This window comes from Panthera onca, chromosome D1 (assembly GCF_046562875.1).
Source record: "Panthera onca isolate mPanOnc1 chromosome D1, mPanOnc1 haplotype 2, whole genome shotgun sequence".
NCBI classification, from domain to species: Eukaryota; Metazoa; Chordata; class Mammalia; order Carnivora; family Felidae; genus Panthera; species Panthera onca.
Genome location: NC_138348.1, coordinates 48,713,708 through 48,726,549, shown reverse-complemented (window position 1 = coordinate 48,726,549; position 12,842 = coordinate 48,713,708). Strand labels below are relative to the sequence as shown.

General features: G+C 37.4%; 1 protein-coding gene across 4 annotated transcripts in view; it reads right to left on the bottom strand.

Annotated features, from left to right (window-relative positions):
- SBF2 (SET binding factor 2) overlaps window positions 1-12,842 on the bottom strand; it is a 490,796-nt gene that overhangs the window by 72,262 nt on the left and 405,692 nt on the right. For all 4 annotated transcript variants that reach the window (XM_060605981.3, XM_078433202.2, XM_060605979.3 and 1 more), the window contains exons 19-22: window positions 6,322-6,584; window positions 3,730-3,902; window positions 2,830-2,903; window positions 1,178-1,373 (exon numbers count right to left, since the gene is read on the bottom strand). In XM_060605981.3, coding sequence (XP_060461964.2) covers window positions 1,178-1,373; window positions 2,830-2,903; window positions 3,730-3,902; window positions 6,322-6,584 — 706 coding nt within the window. The remainder of the gene's footprint in view (window positions 1-1,177; window positions 1,374-2,829; window positions 2,904-3,729; window positions 3,903-6,321; window positions 6,585-12,842) is intronic.

The window sequence follows — 12,842 nt, the reverse complement described above, 5'->3', positions numbered from 1 at the left end:
TATGAGTTTTTTGCTTATTATATGATAAACACTCTTTTATGAACAAGATAATAAACCATCGTGATTCTATCTAAGCAAGGAATTACACAATTGTGAGATTTCAAAGAAACCGTATTTTATACATCCAAATTCCACTAACAAAATACACAGCACATATAGTACATATTCATTAAATGTTACTGAATGAATAATTTCAGATGAAGAAGGAACTGTAAGTGACCATTTATCCCTGGTTCTCAATCCTTACTATGCATCATAATCACTTCTGGGGTTTAAAAATGCACAGATGCCTGGGTCTCCCCATTCCTAAAATCCTATTTTGGGTATTAATTCAACTGTGTAAGGGTTGGGCACAATTTGATAGTTTTTTTTAAGAACTTCCCAGATAATTCAAATATGTGGTCAAGGTGGAGGGAGAACCACCGAACTATCACCAATCAAGCCCAGTTCCCTACTTTTATAAAAGGGGACTTTTATAACTTTATAACTTAAGACTTAAGATATCAAGATTGGTCAACAGCAATCTAAATCTGAGCTTCTTATTTGGAGACCAACAGTTTTACCCCAAATCTTACATGCTTTCCCATCAACCACAGTAGTTTACATAGAGATTACAGTGATTTAAAAAAGATAATTCTGACTTGATAGGGCATGCTATTCCTTTCTAATAAGAAAGACTGCACACAGTAGTGGAAAAGAGAAGTAGAGGTTGAGGGAGTTTAGTGACAGAAGTTGTTTGCCAAGAGGGAAATGTAGTTTGTTCATTTGTTATACATCCCTGTGATGCTTACCATATCCTTCCACAAAAGGGATCATGTGTCTGGAAGACACAGTTAACTGTAGGACTCAGAAAAGTGGCACAAATCAGCAGGAGACATTGTGAGCAGCTACATACTATGACTCTCCTTAAGTCACAATATGCTTCCTCATGAAATTATGATTGTTTCAGTCACTGAACCATTGATGTACTGTTTAGAAGATACCCTTGGTTCTTTAAATTAGACTCTATAATCCAAATTATCATTAGCTTTGACAGACAAAAGTATTCTAAAAGTACTTGGTGACAAAAGGCTTACTTTGAATCTGAAATGATCTGCAAATTACTGCACACAAATGGAATCAAAACTCAAGTAGCACATGTATATCCATGTACTGATGGCATTAATATGAGTCATACCCAGCTGATCATGGGGAGTCCCTCTGAACAGAATTCTGTATGTGGTGAGGAATAAGGCTCCTTCTGCTGGCAGTAGCTGAGGGCCTCCAAGAAGGCCTCCAGTGGCTTCTTCTCTTCCGTCAGGGTCTAGCAGGACTCGAAGACCTTCACAGACGATTTCTTCTCCTGGCAGTAGAGCAGGTCTAAGAATCTTGGGCTAACAACAGAGAAGGTATTTTAAACACAAATCTTGGGGGGTTTCCAACACTTAGACCAAAGTTATCTTTTCAGTCACAGATCTAAAAAACCTGAGACAGACTGCTTAGGTAGCCAAAAAGAGAAAATAGATTTGGGAAGAGGCAGAATTGATGTTTTTGCATCCAAATGTGAAAAGATTTTTTGCTAATTAACACTAAAATAATTGGAAATCACTAAAATGTTTAAAATATCTATTCAATGGAAAGTTTTGCAAGCATTAAAAAAAATAACATAGATCTATACATACTGGCATGGAAAGATATCAAGGATACATTATTAAATTAAAGCAAGTTGCAAACCAGTATGTATATTTTAATTCCCTTTTCTGGAAAAAGAAAAAGTTGTGAGAAAATGAACCAAACTGTTAAAGGTGGTACTATCATGGTTAAGGGCGGAGGTGAGGTGGAGTTGGAAAAACCATGAAGGACTTTCACTTTGTAGAATGTGTATTTCTCTAATGCTTCAATTTTATACAAAGAACATTGTTACTTCCATAAATTTAAAAAACAAATACTTAGAAAAATAGATGCATCTTAAAAAGGAACTGCCCTTCTAGACCTTTACTGAAGATTAACACAATAAATGGCCAAATAATGAATATTTACACATCTTGGGAAATACACAATCACATGATACACTCCTCTGAAGATACCAGTGCTAGAAAAAAAATTCATCTCTCCTGAAGATCTAATATGCTTATTTTTTACTAAGCAATAAAAACTATATAAATCAGTACTATTCTTTTTGTTGGCTCTAGGAAACTGTGAGCTAAATGTAAAGCCAAAGTTATAATGATCACTGTGTCTCAGATTTCTGATAGAATTACCTTTCTTGTCCATCCGGCTTCTGACTTTTCCTTTGAATTTATTTTTAATAGTTCTGTTATATAGGTAAGAGGGTCCTGACTGGTTTACAGACTGGTGCCAGACTAGCTGCAAAATAATCATCTGGGAGGCTTATTAAAGTATATATTCCCAGGCCAAGTCTCAGGGAACTCCAGTTTAGGAGGCTGAGGTGGGATTCTGGGCTCTCAATTTTTAATAGACTTCCCAGATGCTTGTGACGTATGCTTGTAATGTATACAGATTCAGGAACCTGGTATTTTTATGGTAACTCCCTTAAGTCCTTTTTTCTGGAAGTAGGCAGGGCATAAAATCTTGGCTTGGGCTTAGAAGTTCAAATGTTCATAATTTATGCCCTGCCTATAAAAACTGACTCAACTAGAGGCTATTATTGCTTCTTTGCTGAATCTCCTATTCTACTTCAGTATCTGTTTTATGAGGATCTACATGATAAAACTGGAGTTAATCTTGTAAAAGGTTAGGGGAAAGTATTTTCTGGGGCACACCAGCCTATTGTTGCTGTTTTTAAGAAGAGATGTTATACCCTGAAAACATGTAGTCTAAAATAATTACCTTCTGTATCGGTGGGAGTCTTCTACTCTCTCGATGTACTGCTTCTAGGGTCTCAATGTGCATAGCTACAATTCCTAGAATAAGTCAGAGTATTCAAAATGAAAGAGCACATAATAAGCAGAATACAAATCCTGAATATTTTACAATTAAAAACTAATCACAGTTTGGTGGTTCCTCAAAAAGTTAAACACAGATTTACCATATGATGCAGCAATTCCACTCCTAGGTATATACCGAAAAGATAAAAAATAAGGACTCAAACAGATACTTGTATGTGAATATTCATAGTAGCCAGAAGGCAAAAAAACCCAAATGTCCGTCAACAGATGAATGGATAAACAAAATGTGGTATATCCACATGGTGGAGTATTACTCAGCCATAAAAAGGAATGACATTGTGATACCTGCTACAACATGCATGAACCTTGAAAATATTATGCTAAGTGAAAGAAGTCAGACAAAAAAGGACTAATATTATATGGTTTAACTTATATGTAATATTTAGAAAAGGCAAATTCACAGAGATATAGAGGTTACCAGGGGCTATGGGGATGGAGAATAGGGAGTTACTGACTAATGGGCACAGAGTGTGATATGATTTGGGTGGTTAAAAAGTTTTGGTAACAGTGATGATGACTGCACAACACTGTGAAAGTAATTAATATCACTGAATTTTATACTTAAAATAGTTTAAAGTGCCATATTTTATGCTACACATATTTTACCACAATTTAGAAATGTTAAAAAATTTAATTAGAACATAAATAAATATTATTGCTAAACTACATTGAAGACAAATATTGTAGGTATTATGCTAAAAAAAAGTAAACCCCTAAAAACAATTCTCACCCAATTATCTCCAATATTCTGGTTCTCTAATTTAATCTGCAAACTGATTACCTGGTATCATGCAATGAAGGCTCTTGATGTGATCCTGAGTAACTCCACTTTCTGTGCAAACCTTGTCAATAAATCGGGTAATGAATCGCACAACAGAATTGGCGATGTCATTATTCTCTGAATCTTCAAACCCACTTTCTGTATCATAGCTCTCAGCTACACTTCCTGCAATACTGAGAAAGTCAAGGAAAGAAATCATGGTCAGTACTCAAATGTAACAAATGACTAATCTATCACAGTCAATTTCCATAGCAATTTAAATTTGCTTTCATTATGATATTCTACTTGCCTGCATTCGAAAGCTACTGTCAGGCATTGTCTTTTGGACCCAGATTTGTTTTTATAACAAATACCTTCTGTCATTCTCCTAAAAGGGAACTCAGGAACCACAGAAACTAAAACAAAAATAGACTCTTTCATTTATTGAACCTTCTGATACTTGAACCTTCTAAAAGAAAACCCATAAAAACAACAACAAAAAAACAGAAAAACAAAACAAAACAAAACAAAACAAAAACCCTGTTCTCTCTTAATTACTACATGGAGCCAGACAAAGTAATATGGCTATCTTTGGCCTCTGATAACTAGGGGACATGTTCTCTGGTGGACAAAGTAAAGGAATTTTTCCCAGAATACAGCATATTTTTCCAAATGGAAGAACCAAACTGACCTATGAACCATTCTCTTGACAATATTTATCTCTTTGAGTGAACCACAACCCTTTTAGTCACTGTGAAGCCATCGATCTTCTGCAGGTGATAAAATCATGCAACAGAAGGGAATAAATTTGAAATGGAGTAGATGTAAAAGCTCCATCCCTGTCCTGGCTGCTTATTCGGTTCCCACTATTCAATAGTTACTCCTGCCTCCATGCCTTCTTTTAGACTGCTAACCATGGGAAAGACTCATTTGCCTGTTCTAACCTACTCAGTTCTTTTTCCTCCAAATTCAACCACATTAGCTGAATCAGCTTTAAAGAAAAGCTAAACAGGGAATATGGCCTCACATCATACCAAAACATTAAAGAACCTGAGTGCCTTAGCCACTCACTAGGCAGACTTTCAAGGAGCATGGTTATCTATAGTTTGAAGTGATGAAGGCCCAGGTTACATTGTTCACATAAAATAACTCTCTGCGGGAAGAAATAAGAGATCTGTGCAGCTGACTGCATGGTGCAAAAGACTGACTTCAAAACAACAAAAAGTAGACTAGCCTGGAAGACCAGAAGCTCTCTGGTCTTGACAAAAATTAAGTATCTGGGATAGGGGGATTGAGAAATTGGGGTCACAGATGTGGGCTTGTGGATGAGTTTCTAAGAGAGTATGAAGAGCCTGGAAGAGGGATTGAAAATGGAAAGAGAAGAGAAGCTGCCTGAAAGAGTCTGAGAAGGATTTATGAGAGAAGAACTACCAGGATGTTAGAGCATCACTGAAGACCTAAAAGGTTAGAGTTTCACTACTGTTCGGTATGCAGTTCATTTATTCATTCATTTAATCACATGTTCAACCAAATATTTAGTGAGTGTCTACTATATGCAAAGAGCTGGGGGTACAGCAATGAATGAATCATACAATAAGCAAATATATGAAAATAAATCAGGTTGTAGAAAGTGTCATGAAAGAAAAAAATGCAAGGTAGGAGAAAGAGTGATGGATATGCTACTAAGATAAGGAAGTCAGGAAGGCCTCTCTAAGTAGATGACATATGACCAGAGAATTAAATGAAGTGAGGGAGTGATTGTTGTGACTATTTCAGGGAGAGTATTTCAGACTGTAGGAACAAGTACAAAGATCCTTAGACAGTATTATGCTTAGAGTGTCTGAGGATTAGCATTAGCAGGGAGACAGTTTTACTGGCAGAAGAGTGATAGGAAATAAAGTCAGAGAAGTTGTCAGGGGCCAAATCCGGTTAGGCCTTGTAGCCCATGGATTTATTCTCCGTGATACTGGAAGTCATTGTAGCAAGGCTGGGAGCAAGGCATGGTTGAGGACACGATTATAAACAAATGCAATGCATACACTGAAAAAAGGAGGGCCGAGAAACAAATAATCACTTTGGCAAGAAGTTGATTAGTAATTTTCTGGGCTGCTTTCTGTAAATTGCTATGGCAGAAAGTAACTGAAGGGCTTGATCTGTAGTGGGTGAGACATTTGAAATACCAGGTCACAAAAGAGAAGAGAATGTGGGAGATGGTTAAGAACAGTCAGATAAGGGGTGTCTGGGTGGCTTGGTTGAACGTCTGACTCTTGATTTCAGCTTAGGTCATAGAATCTAGCCCCACGTGGGGCTCTGCACTCCATGTGGAACCTGCTTAAGATTCTCTCTCTCTTTCTCTCTCTCTCTCTCTCTCTCTCTCTCTCATTCCTACCCCCTTTCCCCTGCTCTCTCTCTCAAATTAAAAAAAAAAAAAGAAGAATTAGATGAAGTGAAGATCTTTTAATATAGAAGGGTTGAAAAAAAAGAGTTGAGCAAGTCTGAAGGTAAGGAAAATGCTTAAATTTTTGAAATATGTACAGCAGTATTTGCTCAAAATGGTTTATATTGTCTGCTAAGACAAGAATAGAAAGGTCTCGTGTGTGCACATTTTGGTACCTGTTTGTGACAATGCTGTTGCTTCCACTCTCCCAGTCGCCTGGTGCTGATGTTCTTAGGAGCTTATTCTTACTTGTATCCAACGGAACCAGCAGGTTCACCATGAGGTTTGCAAAATGAATGGCCTGACTGAAGACAGTGCTTTCCTCACGTTGCACCAGCTCCTGCTGAGTTGATTTGCTCAGAGAAGGCCAAAGGCGTAGCTGCTCGGCTGCCAGGTCCATTGCTGTCTTTTCCTGATACTGGTCATCTGGAAGCTTATCCTAAAAAAACAATGCAAATCTGTGACATCACACAAGCTCAGAAAGCATTGAACATGTTTCAATAATCCATCTATTAAATAAATATCTATGTCTCCAAAAAAATAAAACATATAAACAAAATGTAACAACAAAACAAATTCTAGCCTTTTTCTTCCAGTTCCAGCCAATCTTGAGTGGAACCATGTGATGAATTCAGGGAAGCAGCAGCAAAGCATGGATGGATACATTTTGCACTGCTAACATTTCATTGCATTTATTTATCTTTATGGCTCCACCTCTTCCAAGCTGCTAATTATAACAAATTGCTAATGCAAAATACCTATAAATGAATGAATGCACTCCAGCAGCACTTACTAATACAGTAAAACCTTGGATTGCCCGTAACTTGTTCTGCAAGTGTTCCACAAGGCAAGCAAACATTTCTAATAAATTTTAACTTGATAAAAGCAATGTCTTGCAATATGAGTAGTACATGATGCTGAATGTCACATGATCACAACTGAGCCAATGGTTCTTCTGTCTCTCTCTTGCTACGGGATTGTGGGTGATTGTCTCCCAAGCTCAGATGCTTGGTCTCAGGTCCCAAGCTCAGATGCTTGGAAGAAATCAGTGATTTTTCAGAATGTTGGAAGTGCCTACAACTAGCACTAGCGTACTTTTTGTCACTTCAAAGCACCTATGGACAGTCCTTTGCTTTTCCATACAAGCTTAGGAATGCTTTGCTTCATTCTAGGTCATTGGATAGATTCCTTGTTAAAGTTGCATGAAAAGAAAAAATTCCATGGAGCCAATAGATAGCAGTGATTCTGTTAGTGATAGTGAAAGTCATCCCGCACAATAACCCTTCCCTTCTTATCTCCCTCACACCAGCCACAAAGGTTTTCAAAGGTAAGTGCAGGTTAATTTATTTTTCTTTATATTTTGTATTTTATTATTTTATATTATATTACAGTATTATAATAACTTTTATATGAATATTTTTGGGTTGTAGAACAAATCATCTGTTTTTCCATTATTTCTTTGGGGGAAATTTGCTTTGATATACAAGTGCTTTGGAGTATAAGCATGCTTCTAGAATGAATTATGCTCTCAAACCAAGGTTTTACTGTACTCTGATGTGTTTCTTCTCTTCTGTTGTTTGGGAGGAGACAGAATGGCCAAAATCACAAAAAATAGAGCTAATTTCCTTGTAAATGTGGGAGTCAAATATTATTAGGACACAGGTATACAGGTGGTAATGAGACATTTTATTTTTTATCAAGTTTTTAATTTTAATTTCAGTTTGATTAACATACAGTGTTATAGTAGTTTCAGGTGTACAATGTGGTGATTCAACAAGTACATAATACAACAAGCACTCAGTACTCATCATGATAAGTATGCTCTTTAACCCCATCACCTATTTCACCCATTCCCCCACACACCTCCCCTCTGGTAACCACCAGGTTGTTCTTCATAAAGAGTCTGTTTCTCAGTTTCTCTCTTCTTTTCCCCATGATCATTTGTTTCTTAAATTCCACATATTAGTGAAATCTTATGGTATTTGTCTTTAACTGGCTGACTTATTTTTTTTTAGCATTACACTCTTTTTTAATGTTTATTTATTTTTGAGAGAGAGAGCAAGAAAGAGCGAGAGGGAGCACAAGCAGGTGAGGGGCAGAGAGACAGAGGGAAACACAGAATCTGAAGCAGGCCCCAGGCTTTGAGCTGTCAGCACAGAGCCCGATGTGGGGCTCGAACCCACAAACCACGAGATCGTGACCTGAGCCAAAGTTGGACACTTGACTGAGTCACCCCTAGCATTACATTCTTTAGCTTTATCCATGTAGTTGCAAATGGTAAGATTTTATTCCTCTATGACTGAATAATATTTCACTGTATACATAAACCACATCTCCTTTACCTATTCTTCAATCAATGGACACTTGGGCTGCTTTCATAATTTGGCTATTGTTGATAATCCGCTATAAACATCAGGGTGCATGTATCCCTTTGAATTAGTGTTTTTGTATTCTTTGGGTAAGTACCCAGTATTGTGACAGTGTGATTGCTGGATCGTAGGGTAGTTCTATTTTTAATTTTTTGAGGAACTTCCATACTGTTTTGCACCAGTGTGCATTCTAACCAACAGCGCACGAGTGTTTCCCCACATCCTTGCCAACACTTGCTGTTTCTTATGTTTTTGATTTTAGCCATTTTGGCAGGTATGAGGTAATATCTCATTGCAGTTTTGATTTATATTTCCCTGATGGTAAGTGATGATGAACATCTTTTCATGTGTCTTTTGGCATTTGTATGTCTTCTTTGGAGAAATGTCTGTTCATATCTTCTGCCCATTTACTAATAATTTGCTTTTGGGGTATTGAGGTTTAGAAGTTCATTATATGTTTTGGATAGTAACCTTTTATAGACCTGTCTTTTGAAAATGTCTTCTCTCATTCTGTAGATTGCTTCTTAGTTTTGTTGACTGTTTTCTTCACTGTGCAAAAGCTTTTTATTTTGATGTAGTCTTGATAGTTTATTTTTGCTTTTGTTTCCCTTGCCTCCGGGAACCTTTCTAGAAAAAAATTGCTATGGCTGATGTCTGAGAAATTATTGCCTGTGCTTTCTTCTAGGATTTTTATAGTTTCAGGTCTCACATTTAGGGTTTTACTCAATTTTGAGTTTACTTTTGTGTATGGTGAAAGATAGCGGGTCCAGTTTCACTCTTTTGCGTTGCTGTCCAGTTTTCTCAGCACCATTTGTTGAAGAGACTATTTTTTCCTATTGGATATTCTTTTTTCTTCTGTTGAAGATTAATTGACCATATAACTGTTGGTTTCTTTGTGGGTTTTTGATCTGTTCTATTGACCTATGTATCTATTTTTGTGCCAGGGCCATACTGTTTTGATTACTATGGCTTTGTAATATGACTTGAAGTCTGGAACTGTGATGCCTCCAGCTTTGCTTTTCTTTTTCAAGATTGCTTTGGCTATTTGGGGTGTTTTGTGGTTCCATTTAAATTATAGGATTGTTTATTCTGGTTCTGTGAAAAATGCATAGCATTTAGTCTATTTACAATCAAAGTAATTATTGATAGATATGTGTTTACTGTCATTTTATTACTTACTTGTTTGGTTGTTTCTGAAGATTCTGATCCTTTCTTGTCTTTCTCTCTTTTGTGGTTTGCTGGTTTTCTTTACTGATATATTTGGATTTGTTTCTCTGTATTCTTTGAATATTTATTAGCGGTTTTGATTTGTGGTTACCATTAGCTTTGCATATAACCTCTTCTGCATACAACAGTCTATATTAAGTTGATGGTCATTTAAGGTTGAACTCATTCTTTACTCCTGGCCTCCCCATGTTTTAGGTATATGGTGTCATATTTTACATCCTTTTATTTTGTGATTTCCTTGAGTGGTTTTTTATAGAAATATTCATTTTAACTGCTTTTGTGATTCCTACTTTCCTACTATCACTTTTGGTCCTTCTTTTCCTCTCATGGAGAGGAATTTAGTATTTCTTGCAGGGCTGGTTTAGTAGTGATGAACTCCTTTAATTACTGTTTGTCTATCAATCTCTTTATTTCTTCTCCTACTTTGAATGTTAGCTTTGCTGGATAGAGTATTTGTGGATGCAAATTTTTCCCACTCAGCACTTTGAATATGTTATGCCACTCCTTTCTGGCTTGGGAAGTTTCTGCTAAAAAAACCTGGTGATGGCTTTATGAAGTTTCCTTTGTATGTAACTGTCCTCTTTTGTCTTGTGTCTTTTAATATTTTTGCTTTATATCTATATTTTCCATTTTAATTACAAGATGTCTTGGTGTGGATATGCTTCTGTTAATTTTTTTTCAGGGTTCTCTATTCCTCCTGGATCTGGATGTTTCCTTCCCCAGATTAGGAAGTTTTCAGGTATCATTTCTTCAGGTAAACTCTGTGACCCTTTTCTCTCTCTTCTTCTTTTGGGACTCCTATAATATGGATTTTATTATGTTTGATGGAGTCACTGAGTTCCTTATTCTATTTTAATTTTCATGATTCTTTTTCTCTCTTTTGTTGTTCTTGATTACTTTCCATTACTCTGTCTTCTAGGTCATTAATTCATTCCTTTGTTTCCTCCATCTTGCTGTTCATTCCATCAAGCATATTTCTCATTTCCTTTACTGAGACCTTTATCTTTGCTATATTATTCCCTATCTCTGTGTTAATCATCTCACTGATGTCCTCCACTCTTTTCTCAAATCTAGTGAGTATCCTTATGATCAGTGCTTTAAATTCTCCACTAGGTATGTTACTTAAATCTGTGTCACTTAGATCTCCAGCTGTGGCCTTGTCCTGGTTTTTCATTTGGGACAAATTCCTCTGTCTTTTCATTTTGTCTAAGTCTCTGTGCCTGTTTCTGGGTGTTAGAAAAGTTAGTTGTCTCCTGTTTTTTTAGGATAATGGCTTTATGAAGTTCTGTAGTATCCTGCAATGTAGTGTCCCCTATTTTCCCAGCCCCGGTGCTTCCAGATACCTCCAGTGTGTGCTGTGTGTGGTCTGCTGTTGTGTCCTGGCTGCAGTGCATTGTAACTAGGTATGCTCTGGTCTGCTTGTGAAATGACGCCTCTTGCTGCTGCCACCGCAACCGAGTCCTCACAAAACTTACAGATGGGGATGGTAATGGCAGGGGTTTGAGCTGGTCCTCTAGGGGAGGAGACCTACCAGGTTGGGGCTAAGAAGGCGGTTCCACTGAGTACAGGGGGTGGGGCTTGGAGTAAGAAAATTAGGTAGCTGCACTGGTTCCCACAGGTGGCTCTGTGTTTATGCTGAGGGCCAGGGAAGGGAAATGGCACCTGCCAGCTCCTTTGTTCCTGGAGGGGTCTCTGTGAATGCTGCCTCTGTGACATACTCAAAGATGAACAACTAACCTCCCCACTGTGTGTCCCAGGTTTTCTTCAGATTACTGTTTCTATGCAGTATGTCCTTGGGCTGTTTGGCCTGCTTTTTCTCCAAGAGCAGCCCCAGTGTCCTCTGGGCTCTCACTGAGCCAAGTCCACTGGCCTTAAAACTTCATGTTTTAAAGCTCTTCTGGTTGCAAGAATTCAAGAAATTTGGTCCCTCTCACTTTCTAAGCCAGTTCTATGGGGATTTGTTTTCCCCATGCACGCCTGGTACGCAAGTTTGTCTCTTACTCTTCTGTGCAACTGTAGCTCCCTCTACCTCACTGGCCATGATCTGTTTCTCTTCCAAGCCACATCTTGCACTTCCTACCTTCTTCAATGTGCCTTCTTCTCTATCTTTAGTTGTGGAGTTTGTTTTGCCATTTTCAGATTGATTTCTGAGGTTTTTAGATGATTTGATAGTTATCTAGTTGTATTTGTGGGACAATGTGAGTCTATGGTTCTCTCCCACCATCTTCTTAAAATCCTCTTTCTTTTTTCTTTTTGGTATGTCTGACAATGGGATTTTAAAGAGGAGTTTCCTAGTAGGCTGAAAAGTTAAGTAGAGCTAGTATATCTAGTCTCACTTGTTTTTAAAAAATTTTTTTTTAACATTTATTTATTTTTGAAAGACAGAGAGTGAGCAGGGGAGGGGGAGAGAGGGAGAGGAGAGAGAGAGAGAGAGAGAGAGAGAGAGAGACAGAATCCAAAGCAGGCTCCAGGCTCCAAGCTATCAGCACAGAGCCTGATGTGGGGCTCAAACCCACAAACCGTGAAACCGTGACTGGAGCCGAAGTCGGATGCTTTAACGACTGAGCCACTCAGGTGTCCCTAGTCTCACTTGTATATAATCTGTGTATCATAGAGAGACTTCTTTAGAAAAGAGGACAGAGAAGTAGTGACATGTGTTTGCTCCACAAATACTTTTGAGATATACCAATGTTACACTACATCTGCTTTTAAAAACTATCAAAAGCACCATGCCAGCCCAAATATTTCTGGACCATGACCTCAAACTAATTTGCATCTGCTATAGTTACCCCTTACCCAAGTACATTTGGTGTTTTGAAAGAAAAATCTGAGTTTTACATTAAATTAAGTAAACAATTCACACTAGCAGTGTAGAATAATAGTTTGGAATATGAGATGTCAGCTATTTTTTATTAATGATTCTGTTCTTATCATACTCAAGAATAGACAAATAATGTTTAAAATTACATGAGATATAGAAATACTTGAATACTACTACGTAATTCCTGTTAGGTATCTAAATTCATTTATCTCACATAATACAAGGTCAGTTTAAAATATGGGGTGATGTAAGAAACAACAAGTGTTGGCGAGGATGCAGG